The sequence below is a fragment of the Chelmon rostratus genome, chromosome 14 (assembly GCF_017976325.1).
Source record: "Chelmon rostratus isolate fCheRos1 chromosome 14, fCheRos1.pri, whole genome shotgun sequence".
NCBI lineage: Eukaryota > Metazoa > Chordata > Actinopteri > Chaetodontiformes > Chaetodontidae > Chelmon > Chelmon rostratus.
The window spans coordinates 9046564-9071259 of record NC_055671.1 but is presented as its reverse complement, the minus strand read 5'-3'; the positions used below and the strand labels follow the sequence as shown (position 1 = coordinate 9071259).

Genomic DNA, 24696 nt, shown 5'->3' with positions numbered 1-24696 from the left:
AGAAAGTGGTTTGATTGATCAATGTATGTCGGGTTATCAACAGAGATGACGTAATGTGTATACTAATGGACCATTCTTCCAGGGGGATGTTGCTGTTGGACCTCGACAAATGACCGTTTACTCCCATTATCAGGTGAGCTCGCGCTCTCCCCGCTCCGTGCTGGGCAGATGGTACAGTCCACATGCAGTTCGGAGTTGTTGCTGAGGAGGTTTCTCTGCTCAGCACATACCGTTAAATTGGCATGCAGCTTACGCCCGGGTCCTGGAGCAGGAGACTGCGCTGCTTTTGAAAATGTTACCGCCTTCTCACCGGAGTTACCTCGGACACCACAGCAGGGTCGCGTTGTTTCACCTTCTGTGCAGTATTACAGGTGAGTCCGGGATTTCGTGCGGCAGGTTTCTTTTTTTGTGCTCTCCTAACGCTACGGAGAAGTTTTGTGAAAGAGCCCGCTGCCTCGCGCATCATTCAAACGAGCGAGTCGGCAAACCTGGGCGCCTCCGTCCGCTTTAAGTGTGGATTATTACGAGGCAGCAAGTTTAACAAGTGTAGCAGGTGTCATTAAAGACTAAAGGAAACTTGGTTATAAGTTCACTTGGACGCTTCGGAGTGGTAGCTAGCCAGCGCCACCACCGCGGATGATGGTGTGACCCGAGGCTGCCTAGAAACAGTCCATAGAAACCGGGGAGCGCAGACAATGATTTTCAGTGATATTTATATATGTATCCTTACCCAACCTACACTTAGGTCTCTGTAGATTCACTGGCAGCCATATTTGCTCCAGAGACGTTTTCTGTCAAAGTAATATGCTGCTATGTTATGTGTAACGCCAGCTGCGTTTCGCAAAATGTTGAGGAACTTAACGTGTGTGTCACCAGAGAAGACAATGGTAAATGTACGCACCTCCCGGTCGGGATGAGGGTCAGCCGCCATGTGTCTGCGCTGGACTCTGAGCTCATTATGCTTTAATCAAGGGGTGGGCAATTTACTAACTACACCCTGAAACACGCCAACTTTGTCCACAAACTCACAGAGCAGCGACCCGGCAGCGTAGCTCCAACTCTGTCACGAAACTGTCCTGGTCTACTCTCAGGTCAGCACGTTGTCTGTTTAAAAGTGCATGACAGGATATTATGGGATAGGATGTACTGCCCACAGGCAGCTTTTCTGTACCGCCCTAACTGCCTTTCCTCTGCAAAAAACAACAGACAAGTTAGATGTTTACAATATTAATAATTAAGAAACTTGTTTGATGTATAATGAAAAGCTTGTGCAATGCACAAGACCAAAAATCCCACCAAATTCAAACGCTGCTGTGCTTTTAAACAGTAGTTTAATGTCCTGCATTTGCTCTTTGACAAATGAGTGAATCAGACCAGAGAGTTAATGTATGTCCCCAGTGATGTTTCTCTTACCATATTTCCCTTGCTTTATCTGAGGGTAGGAAAAGGACCTCCAATATGTTCACTGAACATCTTTCAGTGTGAAGCATTTTAATGCAACACGAGCACAAAATGCTTTCAAAATCACTGTAGAGGTAACTCCGCTTTTACAACTCAACTTTTACTAAATTGAGTTAGTATTTGTTGCAGGCCTGTGTTCTTGGATGTCATTACATTGCAACAGAGTTTCTATTTTTCTTGTCACTGCCTTTATCTTTTTGGCAGTTTTCTGGCAGTGGCAATATTTTAGCCATAAAACTGATGTGTGTGTAACACATAGGATAGCAAAAATGGGGTTCATACTGTAGAATTTTTCCAATTCAGAGCAGCATTGTACATCAATGTCACATTAGTAGATCTATCCTTTGCCCAATATAAAAGAAGCGGTCATGTCGCACACGGCACTGAGCAGCGTGCAGAGAAGAGAAGCTCTGGGCTACTATACTAAGGCTGAACCCATAAACGGATGTGTAACTCCTTTGTTAAAGACTCGACTTGACCCAGAGACCCTCTACCGCATTATTAATGTTCTGCATGCTCTGTCAATTTATTGCCGGGATCCCAAAGTCCATTCCTGAACAGACTGTTTACCTCCTTCAGAGAGTTAAGGTTAAGGAGGAGAGACAGGTGCCCATTTATCTAGCTTCAGTTTAAGTCTGCTGTACATTTCATTGAGGAGTTTGACCTTGTGCCTTTTTTGAATGCAAAATAGGTGCACACGCCCTCACAGCTAATAATGTCTAGGTCTTAAAGGGGAACAAACACAGTTTTTTAAGATTGAATGTGTTGTACTTAGATGCACTTTGTTTTATTAAAGTTTCATTAATCTTATTTCTGGCCACCAGGGCTGACAGGTACAGAGTCACAGAATATCTTCTAAAGTGAGATTAAGCAGTTTGTATTAGGTCAGGTTATTCTGCTTTACTGGCTACCTCTTACCGATTGATTGATGGAGCTTTGTGACGCTACAGGACATCATACAGCTGATCTTTTCCTTTTCATGTAGTAGAAATGTTTAGCGTCCCTACACTTTTGCATTACTGCTTTCTGCAGTCAGCTAGAAATGCACATTTTGTCACTGAATGAATTCAGTTTTTTCTTGTATATTTGAGAGTTGCTAATTCTCTGAAGAATTAAAAATCAGATCTCTTTTACTTCATGCAGCATGAAGAGAAGACCAGTACATCATGTTCCCTGCCACACTTTCAGAGTGTTCACAAGACAAAACACAGAACAACAGTTGCTAGTCTCATAAAATGCAAATTACAAGATTGACCAGTCACTCTCAGCCTTCCTCGATCAAGCATCTTAACCGAATGGCACTGTCATTGTAGGTATTAACTGTCAGTCTGCCTTTAGTTGATCCTCACCTAACAATCTAACAACTATGGTACAGAGAATCTTGAAAGAGTCTAAAAGGCATTAATTTCTCTCATCGCTGCTGTGTATGTGCGCCTTTGTGCAGTTCGATGAAGCCAGTCATAAAATGTCAGTGTGCAAAAAGTTGATTTGAAGGTCTGATAAGGCGCGCCGTCAAACGACCAATCACCCCCTCTCTGTCCTGCTCTGCGCAGCTGGCTCTGCCACTTCTACCCTAACACCATCACCATTTATGTTCCGGTTTCCACTTTTAACAAGACACGCTGCCCTCTGGCAAGACACACATATTAATACACTTGCTGCCACATAAGTGGTGCATGTGAAGGTAATATTGACTAAAGTGAGAACGAGCAGCAGCGTGTCCCCAGGGAGCAATGTGTCCTTGATGCCAGGATATCTATAATCTGTTGTGTGTGTGTGTGTGTGTGTGTGTGTGTGTGTGTGTGTGTGTGTGTGAGAGAGAGAGAGACACACACATTGTGTTGCATTTGCAAACCAAACTGAAAGAGTCTACAGTAGCTGCTCTCTTTGAGGATATAAGGATTGCAAGAACTTAAAGCAGTGTCTTTTCTTTGTCTCTGAAAGCACAAGAAGAAGCAAGAAAACATTCTTGTGACTATGTCAAGATGGGCTGCATACAAGATCAGATAGACTTTGCCCTTTTTCTCATCACTTTTTTATTCTAAGATGGAGAAAACGAGGGCATGCTTATGTAAGGTTGTCGTCGTGTCACTTATAAAAATTTAATACGGTCGCTATACCTCTTCCATTACATATTCAGTGCAGGACAAATGCTGCTTTCTTTCCTCTTACTCCGCTGTTTTCCTTGCCATCTAGCGTTTTCATGACAAATACAGCAAGTCGGAATATTAGTTTTCTACTTGAGACAGAGGATCAGTTACAGTATATCATACATTAGTTGCCATGTGGATTCAGTTGTGGCATTTTCACATATTTTACACAAATCACTTTTTTTTCTTTATCCTTTTAGTCAGAAAGTTTGAATCTTTTAGTGTGTCAGTGTTTCCACATGTGTGTTGTTTTCTTTTTTTTCTGATTTACTTGTGTTTTTTGAAGGAGTGGTTGTTAAGTCCCTTGCAGTTAAGTACCAGTTTATTTAAATGTGTTCTCAGTTGTCCGTCTTCTTAATTAATCACCTGAATTAGTCACTTGCAGGGCACTAGTGCTACCAACTTCCTCATTTGGCTGCACTAGGGCATGATTTGGTCACCCCCTTTTTTTTCCACTGTTTATTTTTCTCAGGCTACCAAGACCACAGTGAGTGAGACCATGAAATAGAAGCCAAGGCCTGAAAAAATGCAAAAAAGTCCAAATTGACTCTATTATTAAAAATATAGTAAAACTCACTATCAATATTTTCAAAGGACCACAATGGTTTTTGAAAAGTCGTTATCCAACACGGCCAACATCTCTTTAGTGCGAGTACATTTGAAATTGAATGTATTAGGTAGCTCTTTTATGTTGTGCCATGTGTTTGTGGAGGGGTTGATCTGATGGTCAGATATCAGTTAAAAATCAAAATAATCATTCTTAAATTCTAAGTAACTAAAACACTTAAACAGTGCAGTGACGTTTGGAGAGTTTAACATTTTCTTTACCCACCTCTCTTTTACAGTGCAGTCTACCTATAATATAAATCACCTGTTTCCCTTACATTTCGTTGAGTGGCTTGTATATTATAAATTGTAAGCTAACAGCATGCTAGAGGAAAAGAATACACATGCAATCACACTTTTGATTAATCATTCAAAGTAGATTCAGATTGGTCTACCACCACAAAATGTAGCCTTGTATCAGTTTGGTTTGACAGAGAAATGTGCCTCAGATGGCAGCCAGCACAGCTCTGCAAGCAACTTCACAGTAATAATGAACTAACATGTAAGTAAAAACTTTGTTTTGTAGTGCAGACAATGACTAATTCATGGGAAGAAATACTTTGAAATAATCTATTAAAGAGATACAAGAGTTTGAATAAAATTTGCCAGCTGAATCAGACAGGGTTTTTGTTTTGTTTTTCTTAACCCAAATTGTTTTTTTAACCCAGATTTCCATATTGAATAGTTTCAAACTGTCATAAAAATTAGTAATTCCTCATGCATTTTGGAAAGGCTGAGTGTACTTCTTTGTATTCACCAGTGGAAATGAAAGTGGTCATTACTTGTCATTACTTTATTAAAGGGTAGCTTGACATGTTTTGCAAGTCTGACATAAAACAATAGTCCCACATGTTCAACCCTGATTCGTAAAAACTTGGGACGCTGTGTAAAGTGAAAATAAAAACAGAATGCAATCATTTGCAAACAAACTGTGTTGGCTGATAGCAGTTTTATAAAGTGTTCCTGACCCCATGTAGTAACATCCTTTAAACAATCATGTGTTCACAAAGTGGTGAATGTCACTTCATCCGTGTTTGAGAACAACTGAGCCTTTCAAGGATGCCCCTTCCATACCCAATCATGATGCTATCACATCCTGTTTTAATTTCTGTTTTTCACAGTGTTTGTCTGTTTTACACAGTGTGCCAACTTTTTTGGAATCGAGTTGTACATTGAAACAGTTTTTGGTTGCAGTAAGCTCCTCATATTGGCCATTAAAAGATCCCTTCCTTAGGTGCTTCCAATGGAATTGATGGGGGATAAAATCTACAGACCTTGTTCTGTGCAAAAATATTCTCCAAAGGTTATTTGAAGCTAATATTAGGCCTCAGCACTCAGAGTTAGCCAAATCAAGTGGATCTCATCCAAAGTTGCAGTCTTTCACTGCAGTCCTTTACCACAGTTACACCATGAAACATAAAGAGGGAATTCTGCACGAAAAAGACTGCAACTTTGGATGATATTCGCTCAGATTCTGATTTCTCACAGTAGCATATGCATTTTTGTACAGAATTAGGACTGTGGAATTTGTCTCCCATCCCAAGCACACTAGGAAGGGATCACTTACTGGAGGAATGCAGGAAAGAAAAACTAATGGGCACCTGGCTATTGTTTTAGACACAAATGCTGAGTTTTTGTCATCAGTTGAATATTTTAGCTGATTTACAGATCTGTGTAGTGTGTGTGTGTGTGAGAGTGTGTGAATTAAAACCAATGTGTGGCCCTAAATAGTTCAGAAATTCATGAGCAGTGCTTCCATAGCTGAACATCTCCCCACTGCTGCCCTTTCTCTGTGTGACTCATGATACCTACTCTGCACAAAATAGGCTATCAAGATTTGATAGAAACAGTTGAACATTTGGCTTATATTTCTTTGTCGTTCAATCATTATATTTCGGAAGCGGATTAATAAATATTTACAACATTACAGTGTAATATAATTTATTCTCCAATTTCACACTATTTGATTAAGCTAATAGGAATTTTGTTTTTGTCATTATCTGGAATCCCAAATAACCAACCTTGTAATTAACCTCTGAATCTATAACTTGAAAATTAAACTTCAGTGAAAACTAGAAGCGCTGTCACGTGTATGGTGTTGTCACAAACTCAGTCTTTAATCTACGGGCAGAATAAAAAAGATAAAAATAGACATTTGTACTTCATACTGTAGGGGTAGGGAAACTTCTGCAGTGCTAATATTTGAGGACATTGCCTTTTTGAGGGAGACTGGCCAGAGAAAGAGCGGCTTTTGGCAAAACAACAATAGAATATTTGCAGTCAGTTGCCAAGCAGCGCAGCAGGTTTTGATTTATGATGATGTCTTCCTGCTGGCAGCTTGTTGCAATTAGTGATCTGGTTGAGGGCTTTGGCAGTCTAGCTATATTATATTCTGTTTTCTAAATCAGCAAGGTAATTCCTCTGTTTTTTGTTTAGCGGAATCCTGGTCATACATTTCCTCTTACTTGCGTTTCGTACGTGACTTTGCACTCGCCTCTCCTCACTCTCAGCCCTCCTTTCTTTTCTCAGCGATGATGTCATCCTCTTGTTAGCATATCTCTTCCCATCGTTTTTTCCTGCCAGTGTCGGTCTGTTCCCTTCACATCCCTTCGACTCTCCGCAACACGACGTTGAGCTCTCTGCTTTTGAGACATGCCACATTTCTGACAGGTGCAGGTGACAGAGTGCATGGGCTTGTTATATTTGGACAAAGGACATACAGACAGCCTGCTTTTAATTCCTGAATTCAGGTCAGGAGGAAGAACGCTATAAAGACAAAATAAATTCATCAATGGAAAATTCAGTCACGCAGTCAGCTGTGTTTTATTTGTTGAAAAGTCCAACGCCTGCTGGTGGTTGTATCAAGCTTTGATTCCAGACTGATACTCACAGATTTCAGATGGCACTGAACAGCTGACATCAGCAATAACAATAGAAATACTCCTCTGTCACTCAATCTATTATTTTTATTTTTTGTTTTTTTTAGAGATTTTTTGTGGCCTTTTTACAAGAAAGAGGGGAGGGGGTGGATGGCTCGCAGTCAGAGGGACACTGGATTTCTTATTATGAAGGATGGGATCTGGATAAATACAGATGAATAATTACAGTACGAACTAGGCAAACAGGATTATGCTTCAAAAGAAGTGGGCATAAAACTTTTTAAAGATGTTTTAACAATCAAAGCTGTAGTATAAGTGCTCTTGATTTTAATTTTTTCTTAATTTTTGTGTATGTGGTTAAAGTGTTGTTGTGCGTCTCTTTGGCAGGTGTGTGGGGCAGTCAGGTGGTGGTGCCTCAGAGGGTGAACGCTGTGCTGGGCAAGAATGTGACATTAGAGTGCAGGGTGGAGGTGGGCGCAAACCTCACTCTTACTCAGAGTTCCTGGGAGCGCCGGCTGCCTTCAGGGTCAGTCACAGTGGCTGTCTACAACCCGCTGTTCGGCATCTCCATCCCTCCAGAGTTTATCCACCGCCTGTATTTTCGCTCGCCCTCCTCCCATGATGCCACCATCATACTGGAAAACGTGGGCTTTTCTGACGTCGGGATCTATACCTGTAAGGTTGCCACATTTCCTCTGGGAAACACTCAAGCCGCCACTACTGTCAATGTACTTGGTATGTATATATACTTCCCCATGTATGTGTTCTGTGTAACAAGTCTTCAAGAAAACAGTTTATGTTGCTATAGGTAATGTCAAGTACAGCTGAAACAGTTTGTCAATTAATAGATATTCATCAAAACATATAAATCAAATGTGAATATTTGCTAGTTTTCTTTTTCTTCTTTGACCATAACTTGAATATCTTAGTTTTGGACTGCTGTTTGGAGTCTGATGGGTATTTTTTCACTATTACTATACAAAATTATTATGCCACTGGTATGCATTACATCAGACAGCACATGTAAACATAAAACAAAAAGTTTTTCATTGCAACTTTCATAATGAACACTATGAGCCAGTGGAGGGAGAACAGTGAGTTTTATAGCATCAGACATTGATTTAGTCATTGTCTACTATTAGTCCTTGTATCAAAGGAGTTGAAAGCTAAGGCAGGTTCCAGTCCTGTGTTTTGAATTTTGCTGAAGCGATTGCTCTTTTTGTTTGCGTTTGGATCACAGGTGGTACAATGGGTACACTCACTCGATACATGTGTACTCATTCAATCCTTTTTCACAGATTACAGCGGTGACTAAAGCTGCTACTAATGGGTTGGACTGGGTTGTAGTGAATTGACATAAGGGTAGAGAATGCAGCAAGCTTGATAACAAACTTGATAAAACAGAAATGTAATGTTAACTTATCAAACGCTATAGTTAACTCAAGTGGGTCTTGAAATTCTAATGTGCCACCTCTTTTTTTTTTTTTTTTTTTTTTTTTTTCCCTCCGGTCTTATCTTTGCTCACAGTGGAGCCGAAGGTCTACGTGTCTGCGGGTTCAACTGCCCTGATCGACGGTGGCAACGATACTGTGGTGGCCACCTGCATTGCTGAGCGGGCGCGGCCTCCTGCTGAGGTGTCCTGGGAGTCCAACCTTTTTGGTCAGTCAGAAGTGCAACTGTTTGACGAAGTCAACGGCACGACCAGCACTCAAGTGCGCTACCTCTGGCAGCCCACGCGTCACATCCAGGGCCACACGCTGACCTGTGTGGTCCGCCACCCGGCTCTGCAGAGCGACTTCAGGATCCCCTACCAACTCAATGTGCAGTGTAAGACTTTCATTAGATATTTTTAACACATCAATGAAACAACCAGTGGCAAAAAATGTTATTGAGTCTTTTAGACTCATCAGGCCAGAATAAACTCACAGGCATAAAGTGAGTAGATTAGAGGGTGCAGTTGAGTCTACACTATAAAATGGAGTGAATTTTTCAGGTCTAAGAGAAGGCGCCCAGCTGTCCACTGAGAGGGAGCAAACAGTGCCAGCTATTTTCTTACTCCCTTACGTTACTTTCCTTCAACATTTAAACACAATATTTAGCAGAAGAAAGAGGAAGAAAGTCATAATACTAAAGTATTTGATTTTCAACAGCAGTCAGTTCTTTATGCTTGGCCTCGTCAGTGTTGACGTTTGATGGATTTGAAGCACTTCAGCAACAATTCACTTTTGAAAATGGCTTGACAGATGAAATCAAGGACATTCCATGCAGGCTCCTTACAGATATTAATTGTGGTTTAAGAGAGGCTGTCCTTGGTGTTTTCTTCCTTCTTTTTTTGTTTTTGTCAAAGCCTGTGTTTCTTTTCTTTTCTATGTCAGTACATGTCCCTGTGTGCCCCTAAACTGTCAAAAGTGAAAATGTTATCTGTCAGTAAGCTTCTGTAGATGTTAGAGTACATATCTGTAGTTTGTGGGGCACAAATGTCTGCGTACCAGCTGCAAATAGACTGGTGAAAGGGGTAAAATTACCTCCTTGACAATCTCTTTTGTTTGACAGATACATTTATCTTTGGTCTGACTTTCCATTTTGTCACAGATGGCAACTACTAAGGATTTTATGCTCATTCAATTTATAACATGGTGAAAAAAATCTCTGTTGCTCTGCATTATCAGTAGCTTTCTGTGAAACAAATGCAAAATTATAGAGGAGCTAGATTTGTATAGAAGGCTTTCAAAATTATGTCAAAAACTGGTACGATGGTTGACTGTTAGAAATTGTAAAAACCATCATACTGTGAGTGTTTGCTTCTCTCCACACTGTATTGTGTTTCTGATTACCAACCACCTTAGCGGAAAGTTGGAGGACACAGACTTACATCTCTAGGCCATGAATGACCCCAGACTCCATATAATGCTGCACCAACTAAGCAAACTTGTAATGTGTTCACTGGTGTAAAGCACAGAGTGGCTGCCAGAGCTATCAATACAACGTCACAGCAGAAATATTTTCAGAATGTGAAGATTTATCTTGGTTGAACAGTATTGTCTAGGCTTGCTTGTCAGGTTTCTGGCCAGTCTGCAGTTATGTCTCAATTATTTGTTGTTGTTTTTTCCTCCCTATAGTTGCTCCTGACATCTCAGTTGTGGGCTATGATGGAGACTGGCACGTGGGCCGGGAGAATGTTCAAATGACTTGCAAAGCGAACGCAAACCCACCGGCTCATCACTTCAGATGGATCAGGTGTGTGTATGAGATTTTCCTTTTCCTCCCTAAATTTGACCAATCACTCCAAAACACTGAGTCGTAGCTCGAGGTGTAAGTGAATTTAAAATGGCGTTTTTACAGCTAACTAGTAGACTAGCGAGGAGGAGGATTGTTAGCCTTACTTTTTCAGATATCTCTAACTCATCCAAAACCTTCACGTCATCATTGAATTATTTATCATTACGTTCCAAATGAAATGCCACATACCTGTATGCATGATTACATAACAAGATTCTTGTTTTAGGTGCGTCTTTCTAAATGTCTGCCTCTTTTGTGCATCATAGATTGGACAGTGAAATGCCAGAAGGGGTGGAAATAATGAACAGCACTTTGCTCTTCCTGCGTCCCCTCCAGCGGAATGACTCTGGAGTTTACAGGTGTGAGGTTGCCAATGACATCAACCTCCGCAGTCGGGATGTGCGCATTCTCATACAAGGTGAGCGGAGTATACACACCAGAACACAGCTGACTCCTATTGCCTGCTCTTCCCTTAGGAAGCACTGTGCATGCACGCACGTCATAGAGGGTATCACTGCCTATGACATTGTCCTTCAAGCTGAAATGTGACACTGGATCACTCTCACCCATTCTGTACAAACTGACAGTCTATCAAGCGTTCACCCATGATACAGTGTGTTGGCACTGATAATATTTGACCCTTTTCATTTAGTCTTAATTGCATGCTGATTAGCCTTGATTAACATTATGCCTCCAGATGTTCAAAAGGGGAGTTCCTGGGCCAAACAGCTGCAAATATTTAAGGCCTCTTTAGACCACAGTACTCAGCCTCTGTTCTGTCCTCTTGGCTTGGCATCTAAGTATGTCATGGCTCGCTGCTGTGTATGAGCATGTTCCTCTGGTTTCACAAAATCTGTCTTGTCTGTGGAGGCTCTTTTCCTGAATGAAGTTCTGATTATGATGTGATTTTCTTTTACATCTCTCTCTCTCTTCCTTTCTGTGTTTTCTTTTATTTCTGCATGTGTCATGCAGTAAGAGGCAAAAGCCTGCAGCCTGACTGTGAGATGATGTCCCAGATTCATAAAACATTAACTAGTTCTTTTCAACTCCTATTTATTATTTATCATCCATATTTCATTTTCCTTTGAGAGGACCTGTACGGTTGTGTGCAAGCTTACATGTGTTGGTGTACCCTTCGTGGTGTGTGTTGCTATGGTTGTGCTCACATATGTCAGTTCACTGCCTGTGCATGGAGTTGTACGATTCATATACTCGGAGACTTACAAACCTTCACGTTTATCATCTCTCAGATGTGAATCTTTTCCTCACATCTGGCTTGGCACCAGGGATAAAGTGGCAGAGCAATTTTGCAGGACCATTAAAGCTTTTAGACTCAGATTCTTTCCATTACTTCAGCTCCCTCTGATTATGGCTTTTGGCTTTTCTGTTTTGTGGGCATCACCCCTAATCCAGTTCACTTCAAGGCTGATGTTCTAACAGTGGCAATGCATCATTATGCATGCAAAAAAGGGTGCTAAATGCACAATCTCATGCAATTTAAGCATGCAATATACAAAATATTTGATTATGCATTTTTTAAATTTGTAATGCCATTGTAGGAAATTTAGAGAGACCCCTCATACCACTTGTTTTTTGTCTCTAAATTCCCATCATGAAGTTGCCTCAGTAAGTCCCACATTTGCTCTGTATATTCAGTAATAATGATAATAATAATAATAACAATATGATGATGATTTAACATCAACAAACAAATGTAATGTTTACACTTTTCATTCAATGCACTGATGATTGTTGAGGCTGTTGTGTTCAACCTAAAGAATTACAAAATTTGATTGTAGCTGAACTGACACTTCTTTGAGTGCGCGTCAGCAACAAATAAAACTGCAGTGACTTTCACAAAAGGTAATGATAATCACGACTCTAGTGCTGGATTGCATTACGGTGCACAGGGTTTTCTAGCCCTGTGTTCACCCACTGAGTATATATAGAAATGCTGATCTTTCAATCCAATTTCCTTTTTATTTCTTCAAATATATCAAACACATACCAGTATGCCAGTCTGATCTGCTATGACTCCATCTGCATCTCCAGGATCCTGACCACATGGTTGAGATAGTCTTGCTTAAGGGATTTCAGTCACAAACGATTATTTCTGTGATTTTTTTTTTTTAAAGATTGGGATCATTTAATTTGATAGTTGCAGAAAACAGGAAGTTTAATGGAGTTCGTTACTAGGGTTTGATGATTGGACAAATGTATCAACAATTGGCCTAGTCCATTTCCTTATCTTTTTTTTTCTCATTTTATTTTGCTAATGTAATGGTCTGTTCAGCAGGCTAACTCAAAACAAAGAGGCCAACAGCAGCACGGAGAGGCAGCAGGAAAAACAGCGTCTAGAGCTAGAATATTTTCCACATCTGACTCTGTGGATTAAGGATTTATTTTGACCAAACCAGGGTTGGCGATTGAACAGTGGAAAGACTAACCAAAACAGTTTTTGAGTTTTATTTGGTTTCTGTTGAGTTTGAAGTGTGTTTTGTGATGTTCACAAGGCAATTGTGTGTGAGGCACACATACACACACACACAAGCACACCTGCGTGAAAAATATGGCATGTCACCTCGGGAATACTCTTCTAAACTGCTAGTTGAAAATGAAGAAGAAAAAACGAATCATGTCTATAAGCAGGCTTCAGTATAAGCTAGAAGACGAGTGATCCCCACTGCCCCTTCCCCAAACTGACAGCTGTTCGCAGCCTTTGTAGGTGGAAAAACTGTAGAATTTCACTTAAATTTTCACTTACAGCATTTAAAGAGTAGTTTTAAAGTTTCTCTTGTATTTGCGCCCAAAAGTATTCACTCAACTTCTATTATGTCTTTATTACTTGTGTAAAATATACTCTGTTCTGCAGTCATTGATTTCTTCATTGGCCTTTGGTTTGCTCTTGTTTAGCACTCAAAATTTCTTGAGGTTTGTTTTTGCCTTCAAATGTATACATACCAAATAAGGAAAAATGTAAAATTGTGCTTAAAACCCCAAAACTGCACTTAGATGTACACAAATGCTAATGCAGAACAGCGGTCTATAAGGTAAATATTTGTAAAGATTTCTTCCATTAGATTATTGAAGTGATGATGACGCTGCCTGCTTTGAACAGCTTTGCTTTGTTGGTTTTATCTTGGGAGAATATTAGACATTATCTTGTAGTGAGAATTTTGAAAAACCTGGTGTTTCTCATATGGTGTACTTTATTTTTATGGAGACGCTGCTCATGACAAACTTTCTCATTGATCCATCATCTAATCTGCCCATTATACCAATTCCTAGATTTTTTCTTTATTTTTCTCACCAATCATTGTTTAATAATCGAGACTGCACCCTAAAGCTCTGCTGAACTGGCAGTGCACACCTGAGGCATGTACTCCATAGTTTAGTATATCTGGTAGTTTAGTTGATGTTTTTGTCAACCTATCCCTACTTAGTAAATGCTGATGTAGTTGGCATTGACATTCTCTGCTTCTCTGTGTGTTCATCTCTCCCTTCTACCCTCTACTCCCCTCTCACCCTCCCTCCCTCCATTAGATCCTCCCACCATGCCTTCCACCATTACTGCTCCTGTCCTAACTGGTTCTGACTCCTCCACCTTAGTGGATGAAAGGGGGAATGTCCTCAGCTCCCCCACACTCGAAGCCCTACCTGAGAGTAATCTTGGTTCCATAGTGGGTGGGGCTGTGGGTGGGGCCTTGTTCCTGCTACTGCTGCTGACTGTGGTTGGCGTGTGTTACCTACGAAAGCAGCAGACCCTCCACGGGAACTACTACACCAAGCAGTACCTGGGCCCCAATGACCTCCAGAAAGCCCCCACACAACACGAGCTCCACCCTACCAAAGCTGGCAGCAGCTCCCACCATCAGGACCACGACCGAGAGGAGTGGGGCGACCGCCAGCTCAAAAACGAGCGTGACCGTCGTCACCATAGCAACTACAATGGAGAGGAGTATCCCTCTAATGGCTACACCAGGGCAATGAGGGAGAGCAGTCACCACAGCCATCAGCAGAATCACCACCGTGAACACACACAGTATTCTAGTCCACGGCAGGCCAGATGTGCCAGATACCCTCATTCACCTAAACCACAGGGAAACGGCTCCCCCTACATGTCGGATGACTGCTACGATAGCGGGCCCGAGGGTGACTATGTGTCTCACACAGACGGATCTGTCATCTCACGCAGGGAGTGGTACGTTTGACAAGCTACCTGGTCCTGCAGGAGCTGAAATCCAACCTGGAGGCTTCATTTATTTAATTAGGAAGAAACACATTCTTTCTCTTCTGTATGCACATACACACTTCTACTAATCTCAGCTCTGTAGTTCCCTTGTTTTGTCCAAGCGTCCTGGTCAACACTTGAGTTAAAATGTTTCGGTTCGCGATGTGGCCAGATTGTGGACTGCACAGCCACTTTGACAGTCAGCATGTACATGCCTACAGAAGTGGACATGTCACTAGTTTGTGTGTGTAGAGACTAAAGATCATGATGTATGTGCTGTCTCTGCCTTACTACATGAACTGCCGATTTATTGAGCATTACTAATGTCTTTCAGTTGTGTGGAAGCCCTGGGGGCTCACAGATCACACGTGGTTGTTGTAGAGGAAAGCTTTTTGTTTTCTGTAAAATCAGCCTGCTCAGGCTTTGTGTCACTTGATCATTTGTATTTGTATGTGTAGATATTGCTCACGCTGATTTGTTTAAAGGACCTCTGACCTATGAATGTAACTGGAGGTAAGCCCATGAAATTCAAATGGTCACAGGTCCTTTTTCCACAACTCAGTAGGACACAGCAGAGACATGTAGGCTACTTTAAAAAAAGGATTTATCTCGCTGAGAAATCAAAATTCCTTCATGACTGATGATACACAATGATTCTTGGTCTTAAAACTTATTGCACTGCCTTTTGCAAAACTTTATAATGGACGACCACATCGTTTGTTTTCTACCTGATGTCTATCCTTTATGTAACTTGCTATGATTGGAGACTTGTGAGCTTGACCACTGATGTCCTCGGAGTGTCCTTTTCAAACTGATGGCCTAGAGTGGGAACCTCAAGAGCATTTCTACTGTATGTCCTCGGCTCATCTTTTATCCCCAGGAGGGAGGGATGGAGAGAGGGAAAGCAGGGAGGCCTGCATGAATGAGACACAGTCCAGTGTAACAACTGACTGGGTTTATCAAACCGTCATCATGCAAGTTTAAATAAGCTGGAACCTTGTTACTCATGTTTAATCTTTTTTACATTTGTGTGACTTATTGATTATGGGAAGAGTTTCAGGTTAGTTGTCCTCTTCAGTTAAACTCAAACACATTCTTCTGCTCACTACTAGATTGTAGCGGCTGTGTTTGAGAATTTGTGCTCTGGCACCAAACCAGTGTTCTCCGAAGTTCAAGAGAGCCATCAACCCGGGCATTGTTTAAAGCAGGCTACAGTATGGCAGCCACCATACGCTGGCCTCCTAGTCACAAAGTATTTTGTTACACAAAGAAGTCATTGAAGAGGGCAGCCAGTACAACCTACCACAAATAACCACCGATGGACTCATTTCACCACTCTGAGTAATCTGCAGAAACAGGACATGATTGTGTCACAATTACAATCTGTGGCATTAATAGGCTTATTGTTGCTTATCCAAGTGTGCTACTGCAAGCTCTTTTCATGTTCCCCTCTTTTTTGATAGCATTTATTATTACTACTACAGTGAAATATACATTATGTGATGGATGTGCTGTCATTGTCACCTGTGGTTTTCAAAACCTCCTCTGAGCTTTTTATCCTCAGCTCACCAGAGGCAAGAGTCAACATTGTGTTGAAGGAATAGCCCTGTGCTTTTTCTTTCTTTTTCTTTTATTTATTTTTTTGTCTCATGGATTTCAGGCTTGATCAGATCTGTATTAATTTGTAAACAGACACATTTTATTGCTAATCAAGACTCTCAAAAATTGCAGGAAACACCAAGTACTGTGACTTAACTGAGGAAAAGTGTGTTTCATGATAGGTTTAAAGATAAATTTCAGTTTTTGTTTGTGTGTGTGGCACATGCACCTATTTACCAGACAGGATGGAGGAGATCTAACAATTTCTTTCATGTACACCAGTGTTTGTGAATACATGCCAACTTTAGTAGTGTGGTCACCTATACAATATTTGCTGCCAGATGCCAAATATTTGTTTAATTTGTATGTATAAATATGATGATGTCTCACATAAGTATTGCTGACTAGCTAAGAACTGATTATAAGCTTAGATAAATAACTAACCTATCACTGTTGTATACAGGGTCTTGTAGCCTGAAATAGAAGTGAAAAGATGCTTTAGGCCACTTTAATATTACAGTAACAGTTGTCAAAATGGGACTTAGTTATATTGTTATGAACCCTCGCTAATTATTTGTCAGGGTGTGAATTTTGTGCAGTTAATAGGCTGCAGTTCTCATAGTGAGATTTGATAATGTGCCACTGTAACTTGCAGGCAGAGAATATGACCCCTATACTGCAAGTCATGTAGTTCCAAACTGTCCTTCCCAATGCTGTATATTACACTAGAACTAATTAATCTCCATAGACGGAAGCTTCCCATTCCAATAACTACCTGAAGTTTCAGTTCACTCCAATTACATTAACATAATGCCTCACTTGCCACTAGTGGTGTAACAAAGTTTTGGTTTCTTGTGCCCAGGTATTGAGATTTCTGCTACAATAAAAAACACAATTTCTTAAGTAGAATGTAGTTCCAGTGATAAAGCATTTACAGTGTAGATTACCTAAAGTAATCACAACAATGTTTCTGTAAAAATTATGTCACTGTAAAATTTCAACATTTTCCATCCACCTTTATTGTATTGGGGTGGAGGTTGAAATCTGAGAGACAGATCTCAAAACATGGGTCAGTAAATCCAAAACAATCTGCATCATAGATACAACTACATGTACGTGAGAATATGTGTTTCTTCGTAATTTGGATGAACTGACCCTTTAGTTGGAGTGTCCAAAGTGAAGTGTACAGCTGGCAATTTGTGAACCACAAAACCTCGAGTTTGATTGAGATTGCTGAATTAAAAGTAAGGTTTTGAGGCAGCACACACTGCTGACACCTATTTATTCTGCCTTTTACATGAATGCAGAGAATAACAGGAAGCAGCAGCTTAATCCCCTTCTTGTGTTTGCTTCTATGCACTAAGACGGAAATTCCACAAATCAATATACTATTTTTGCCTGACGAAGCGATCAGTCATCAATATCTTTACTTTGGAGAGATGTCCTTCACTTTGGGTTGTGAAATACAACTAGTGCCTTAGATACCTAGAAGAAGAAATGTAAGTGTTTTCTTATTGTTTTTGTAGGGATGTAAGAACCTGTTTTGTTGCTCTGTGAGGTTTTTTGTTGCCTTTTTGTTTTGATTCTCACTACAGTGTTTTAGGAGGACTCCGTAGTGCCATATTCACTTTTTTGCCCTTGCCACCACAATGGTTAATGACGCAGTATATTTGCAAACCTAGAGGCATTAAAACACACCCAAAAAAGCAAAGCTTGAATGAATTTTGATGTAAAATGAGTTAAACCATCTCTACTTCACAGGTATCTGTCAGGGCTTTTGGTTTCTGTAGAATCACTGTTGTTCAGAGGACTTCAGTCTCACGTTGTCAATGAAAAGCACCTTGTGGTCATGTTTGTTTTTGTATATACTGAAGAAAATGTAACTTTCTGGAAGGAAAAAATAATAATATTTGTGTGTGACAACAGTGGAGCATTATTTTGTCAACCTTTTTTGAGATACTTTAGTTCAATAAAGCACCTTAGCACCTGTGAGTTATTTTCTCTGGAGGTTTTTAAGCATGTCATTACTCACTCACAATTAATTACTCACACTGCTCAGTCTCTGCTCCTCTTTGTGCTTCTATAAATGACATCATCTCTAGCTCCCTAACGCATAATGCTGCATACACCCCCCCACCCAACCCAATCCAGTGCGAACATGTGGGACGCCGCACATGATGTAATTCATGCTTCCTCACTTCACCGTCGCTTCATTACTCCTTAGTTTCCAAGAATGCTGTAATACTGAGCTTTTCCTCTCTACCAGTAGTTCTGTAGTCGAGGGAGCTCCAGCACCTCCTCTGCTCTCTCGGTGCCCTCTTCACCGGTCCTAGTTTGCTTTGTCTCCAGGACAGAAAGGCTCTCACTCTCCCCTGCAGCTCGTCTCCTTTGTGATTTCACAAAGGAGACGAGTGTCTTTCCCCCACTGTCTACCAGCTGGTAAAATTAAACGCTGAGTGTTTATGTCTGGCCCAAAGTCCCCACTCTCCAGCCCATTGACTGTCCCCATGGCAACAAGCTCATCTGGAGCTGCTGATGGAGGCTGTCTTCCTACAAGCTCTACCTGGCCACAGAAAGCGGAGGGAGAGAGGGATGCAGGGGGGCTGCGTGGAGCTGAGAGTTTTAACCATGCTGCTGTGAAAGGCGGAGCAGAAAGAGAGAATTAGCTACTGGAATTGAAAATGGCCCATTACTGCACTACAGAGAGCTCCTCTGGCTATAAGGACGTATCGCACTGATGTGACCTTGACACTGTTTAGCCTGGACTCCAGGTCCTCAAGACACACTTCCTGTAGAAGTCTTTATTTCAGCTGACCTCTCCGTCTTCCGCAGATCTTATCATGGGCTCAGCATTTGTTGTCTTTCTGACCTTGAATCAGGGCATGCTCAGTCTGAAAATACACGGTGGAGCTGACAAAAGTGAGGCGGCTCAGTCGTAGTAATGATGTCAGCCAGCGACGCTTTAATTTGTGTGAGACGCTTGTGAGGAAGATCAGTGGGTTTGCATCTTGCCTGCGACACAACAGTTTCCAAGGATACTTTTCACAACTCACAAAGGAGTGAGCAACCGTCTCAGGCAGCGTGGAGGGATGCAGCGCTGTGTAAGAGAGACACTTTGATATTAACTCCCCAGTAGAGGTGGGATCAAACTGTCACCGGCATTGAGCTGAAAATATTGAAATAGATGTCAGAGAGAAAAATGACAGACCACCTACTGCTCTAACCTTCCTCCCCCCTCTGCTATTACACCAGCATCTGCTCCCTGCGGGGTCTGTTGTCCGGGCAATATCATGACCCTTGACCCTGCTGTTAAGGGTTTAGGATGTGGGTGGTGACGGGGAGGGGGGGTTGCCTTGCCATAGCTTGCTCCCCTCACTTCTCATGCTGTTTAATTCATGACGAGCCCGTCTGCTACACTGACCCTCTCGAGCGTCAGCATGCACTTTTCCTGGCCTCACAGTGATGGTGTGTGTGTGTGTGTGAGTGAGTGAGATAAAGTGCTGAAGTAGGAGAGGCAGAAAGAGTCTTGCACTGGAGCCAGATCCCAGTTTGGGGACAGCTGATCCACCACTAACACCACTAATCCAAGCCCCTCCAGAATGGATGATATTTGGACCAATGAAACGTTTAAACGGGAGAAAAACGTCAGAACAGAAAACGCATAAAAACCTTTCTGATAAATAATCTTGAATCTTATTCGATTACAAATCAAGTTACACTCCTCTGTGTGTTGATAAATGTTAAGGTGCTCTAAGCGTTGCGGGTTTGAAGCAGTTTTGGTCCCTTGTCACACTCTGAATGCCTGTGAAAATGTCTGTCAGCAGCCATTAAAGCAGGCAGCTTGATGAACTGCATTTTTAAAGGCATTTTGATCAACTCAAGAGGCTCTTGTCATAGTTCAGCAGCCATCAAAGATAATCGAACGGTTATTAACTGGTGGAGGACGGCATGAAGGTAGAAGAGGGGGAGGGGGGTAAAGGAGGAAGAAGTGGCTTTCAGGGGTGAGCTCAGAAGTCCCTGCTTGTTCAATCTGCATCATAATTGAACTGTTATTTAGGATTCTCATCTCAGCACATTATTGATTTTTTTTCCAGCTCAACAGCTAAATCAACTAGAATTGACCATCACACACTTTGCTTTTTTCCCCCCATCCCTGTCACCTTTTGTCCTCCAGTTCCTTCAGTGTAGTTTTACACATTACTGCTGATTGGCCAAAGCCCGCTGTTCTGTGAGTTTAATACATCTTAATCACAATTAATCCTAATCCCCTCAGTGGACAACATGGAGCGCATGCAAGCATATGGTCAAACAAAGCTAATTCAGCAGACGGTACAACAGCATCTAGAACTCCACACACACAAAGACAGAGGAAGGGCAATATGTAGACATGGATGCATGGAGGGAGGTGAAGATGTGAAGTGAATGATTAGTGAGTAATAGAAGATGCAGGACCTCCAATAAATTAAACCGCAGCCACTCTGTTCCTATATACATGTTCGTTACATCTGAACATGCACAATATCCAATACAGACAAAAACACTTTGCAAAGATCAATTACAAACATTAATTCAAAAACAACTTTGATGGTAGTGGTTTAAAACGGAACTGGTTTGTAACTTGTTTAAAAGAAAAGTTGGGAAATATGCTCACTTGTTGAGAGCTGAAAAAATCAGCACCACTTTCATGACATTGTACATTTCATGTACATTAAATATGAAGCTGCACGTGGTTAGCTTATCTTAGCAAAAACACTGAAAGCGATAGGAGCAGGATGTTTCAGATTCTCCACAAGGGGGAGCTCTTTAGTCACCTGTGCCACCTATAGGGAAGAAAAATAAATGCAGCAGTTAGTTCTTGCAGACGTGTATCCATGTTAATGTTCCCCCCTGCATGCAAATAAAGTAATACAGAGTGCTGCTTTAAAGGTGGGTGAGTCATTCTGGAGCGAGCTCCTTTAAAAGCTTCATCCCCCTATTACAGCTAACATGGGTCACATCAGTAACCAACAGATGAGTAAATAATTTCTATGACAGCCAAGTTTCTAGTTCAAACATTCAGAGGCTTTTTGTAAGAAATGTCAAACCCGGCTGAGAGCCTCCTCCTTTCCTCTCAGGGTAACGGGGAGGACAGAGGACACATCATGGCACTCAGAGACGTTTGTACTCCTTGGAACAAACTGTCCTCCGGTTAAACTCTTACATCTTGAAGGTTTAAAATGTGTAATGTCAGACCATAAAAAACACAAGTACTTACTTTCCTTGCCTGTAGATGGCGACACTGATGCAGTCTGGTCTGTCTCGTTGCCTCTAGGGGGCCCGAGTTGAACTGGAACTATGGGTCTAAACACATATCCCATGTTTCAACGAACACCTCTATTACAAAACCTGGACATTATAAGCTTCACCTGAGTTGCAGCGCTCATTTGCACATCCTCATGCTGATGTTACTGTGTTTGCGGTGCACTGAAACTGTCTCCCCGCTCTGTCTCAGACCAGTCTCAAGCAGAGAGGTCAAACTCCATCGCCGTGGCCGGAGCAGTTATGGGCGCAGTCCTCGCTCTCTTCCTCATCGCTGTCTTCATCATCGTGATCCTCACTGCTCGCAAGGCCCCGCCACCAGCCTACGCCGACAAAGTGTAAGTCTGTCAAATAATTCATGCCGCAGAACATGCTCGCCTGGTTAATTAATGACATGATACCTTGCGAGGTTGACTGAAGCCCATCGCCGGGTTCAGGGAGTTGCTCCTTGCTCCTGTGGAGAGTGCTGCAGTGGTGCACGCCCTGGAGCAGAGAGGCTGCAGGACAAGGTTGAGGGGTGGCAGATAATTGCTGTCTTGGCAGCAAGCCCTTGTCCTATTTTGTTCAGTCTGTTCTTATAGCGCACCGGCGCTCATGTTAATGTTACAGCGAAGAAGAATAACTTTGAAGTTAAACTGTCTAAAGCAGGAGCTGGGTCACACTCTGCCAGAGTCCTGTGACTGACACTAGATGCTCTGCTTGTGTGTGTGTGTGTGTGTGTGTGTGTGTGTGTGTGTGTGCGCGCGCGCGCGCGCGCGCACGAATGCACTCTTTGTCTCTGTTGTGTGTGTTCTGAATAACTGTGACAGATGGTAAATTACAGCACGGAACAGGATCTTTTATGTGTTCAAGTGTGCATGGATGAAACCTTGTGGGTTTGTTTTGATTAACTCTGCTTCAGCCTAACATGTATGTCCTAATAGCAACACAAAGGTGCACTCTGTGTGTCCGGTGCTACCAATCAACCTTCTGCCCCTTGCATGCAAATCATTATTATGAACCTGTGGACCATATCTGCAAGGCTGCGGGTTGATCGCCTCATCCATCCCTGTTAGTGTGTCAGCGAGCATGCTCACTCCAGGGAAACAGAGTTACATGCATCAAGCAAGTCTCAAGAATGGGAGCCAATGGGAACTGCCAAATAAATGTTATTCCTGTAGCGTCTTACTCAGGGTGCTAAATCCAGTCAATGATGTATAAAAATGGGCTGATAATTAGAGAGTGTTCATACACAGATTATTATTTCTCCATCTGAAGGAGTTTGGCTTTCTTCACTTTTTCTGCAGAAATCTCATACTTTCTGTCATTGTATTAAATAAAAGCACTCAGTCTACGTGTGATCAATGACCTTTGTTCCCTCACTCAAAACATATTGCTCTTTGTAAAAATGTGCATCCTAATTTCAGTGACAGCGCCCTCTTCAGGGAAAAACTGAAAGATGTTTACTGTGCAGTCTTTTTTTAATCTGACCGATTATGTGACAGTCACAGTGGTAACAGCCCACCTGCTGTTTTCTGCCAGCGATGGCCTGAACACTAGCAGAAAACAGCACTGTGGAGAAAACACTCACCATTTGTGCATGTGTGCGGCCCCTGCATCACCGCACTGACACTACAGGACGGTGGATCTCGCCGTGTGTTGCTCTGTGGTCAGTGCCAGGACAAACTTAGCATCTTAAGTGTGACCGTGGCTGGAAGTCCCAGTGGGACTCGTCCCTCTCCTTCATCACACGGGGACGTGAGTGTAGGACAGCGTGTCACTGAGAGCACTAACTGTAATCTCTCGCCGCTTCTCATCCCAAGTATGAAAGAGAAGAGCGGCATCGAGCGGCGTACAGCGCCAGAAAATCAATGCCTGTCGTGGCACCGTTTCATGAACGGTCAAGGTCAGTTTCTAGGTTTAAGCTCAGTAGTGGAGGGGGATTTCACTTAATGTGGAAATCACACTGATTTGGCCGCCTTGCTGTGGTTTCAAGGAACTCGCACAGTGAGTGATTTCAAAACATCCATCACCTTTATACTCATGTTGTCGTGCTAAACCCTGTTAAGTTAAGCATGATGCCATTAGTGTCACTGGCTACCTGTTAGAAATTTATAATTTACAAGCACAGTCCAACAAATAACCTGGATGACATCACTATGACATCATCAGGGTTGTCTTCTCAGTCAAAGCAGCATTTGACTGGAGGAGGTGTCCCTTTAAGAAGCTTCAGAAATGACCACACTAACCGTTTGATGCTGCTTCTTTCTAATTGTGCAGTTTCCTCTTTCAGGTGTCCGATCTGGAAAACTAAACTCTCCCTTCACTGCCGTTTCTTTGTTTCTGTCTCTGAAGGATTGACCTTCCTCCGACACACAAGCCTCCTCCCCCCTACTGCGGGAGAGCACCGGCTGTTCCTCTGGGTGTCCACGCATCACAAGTGGCCTGGCTCTGTCAGGTAAACCCCCCTCGCTTTTCATTACCGCTTCCATATCACGTCAGCACATTTAGGTGTATCTGAATCACCACGTACCATTTGATAGCTAATGATGAGTCACAACAGGAAGTGATAACAACCTAGATACTTCCTGATGTCATTACCAGTGTTTATTAAACAGGGGGCCTAATGGCTGCTCTCATTTAATATGTAGGATAGATTAAATTTTAATTTGTGCTCTCAGCACAACTCAAGCTTTCATAAGCCTGTACGTTTTTTAGTCTCACCCAGATAGAGACTCCTCTCACACTTAACCTGACTCTGTGACACACTGGCTCGAGAAGGTCAAACTGCTTTGTGTTTTGTGCCATTGGAACAGAGTCGCAGGGCGGAGCGCAGGTACGAGCTGACTGACGGGCAGCACCCACCCACGGCAAGGCCAGGACCACCGGCAGCACAAAGCCCCACCCAGCAGCTGTCTCGCCTGGAGTGGGTGTGTCATCAGAGCGGGACAGACCGGGTGTACATCAACCACCGGGAACACTATGTGTGACAGACATCCTGAGCACAGTCCACCAAGCAGTCACTCAGTCTGTCTGAGCAGCATGGAGCAGCAGGCTTCACCTGATTCACTGAGCCATCAATCCAGAGGAGGAAACAGCTGGCAGCGGTAGAGGCCAGCGTCTGTCTCCGCAAGCAGTTTTCACACACTTTCATCATTTTTTGCTTCACAGTGTTAAATGTTACTCGTCTTGAGGGAGCTGCCCAACATTTTGG

The 24696-nt window shown here is 42.3% G+C and overlaps 1 protein-coding gene across 1 annotated transcript; it reads left to right on the top strand.

The window, feature by feature from the left end:
• The first annotated feature begins 253 nt into the window (after positions 1-253).
• On the top strand, positions 254-24472 carry nectin3b (nectin cell adhesion molecule 3b). The gene is made up of 9 exons (XM_041952731.1): positions 254-371; positions 7484-7831; positions 8624-8923; positions 10216-10333; positions 10642-10793; positions 13919-14527; positions 21697-21841; positions 23838-23940; positions 24299-24472. Exons 1-9 carry the CDS (start codon positions 293-295, stop codon positions 24470-24472), a joined length of 2028 nt encoding a protein of 675 aa, XP_041808665.1. The 5' UTR covers positions 254-292.
• The last annotated feature ends 224 nt before the right edge of the window (positions 24473-24696 follow it).

Excerpts from the sequence above, each read along its gene's own strand:
- nectin3b (XM_041952731.1), top strand. The coding sequence starts at position 293 with ATGTTACCGCCTTCTCACCGGAGTTACCTCGGACACCACAGCAGGGTC. Across the intron at positions 8,924-10,215 it reads CTACCAACTCAATGTGCAGT|TTGCTCCTGACATCTCAGTT; the intron begins GTAAGACTTTCA and ends TCCTCCCTATAG. Across the intron at positions 10,334-10,641 it reads CATCACTTCAGATGGATCAG|ATTGGACAGTGAAATGCCAG; the intron begins GTGTGTGTATGA and ends TGTGCATCATAG.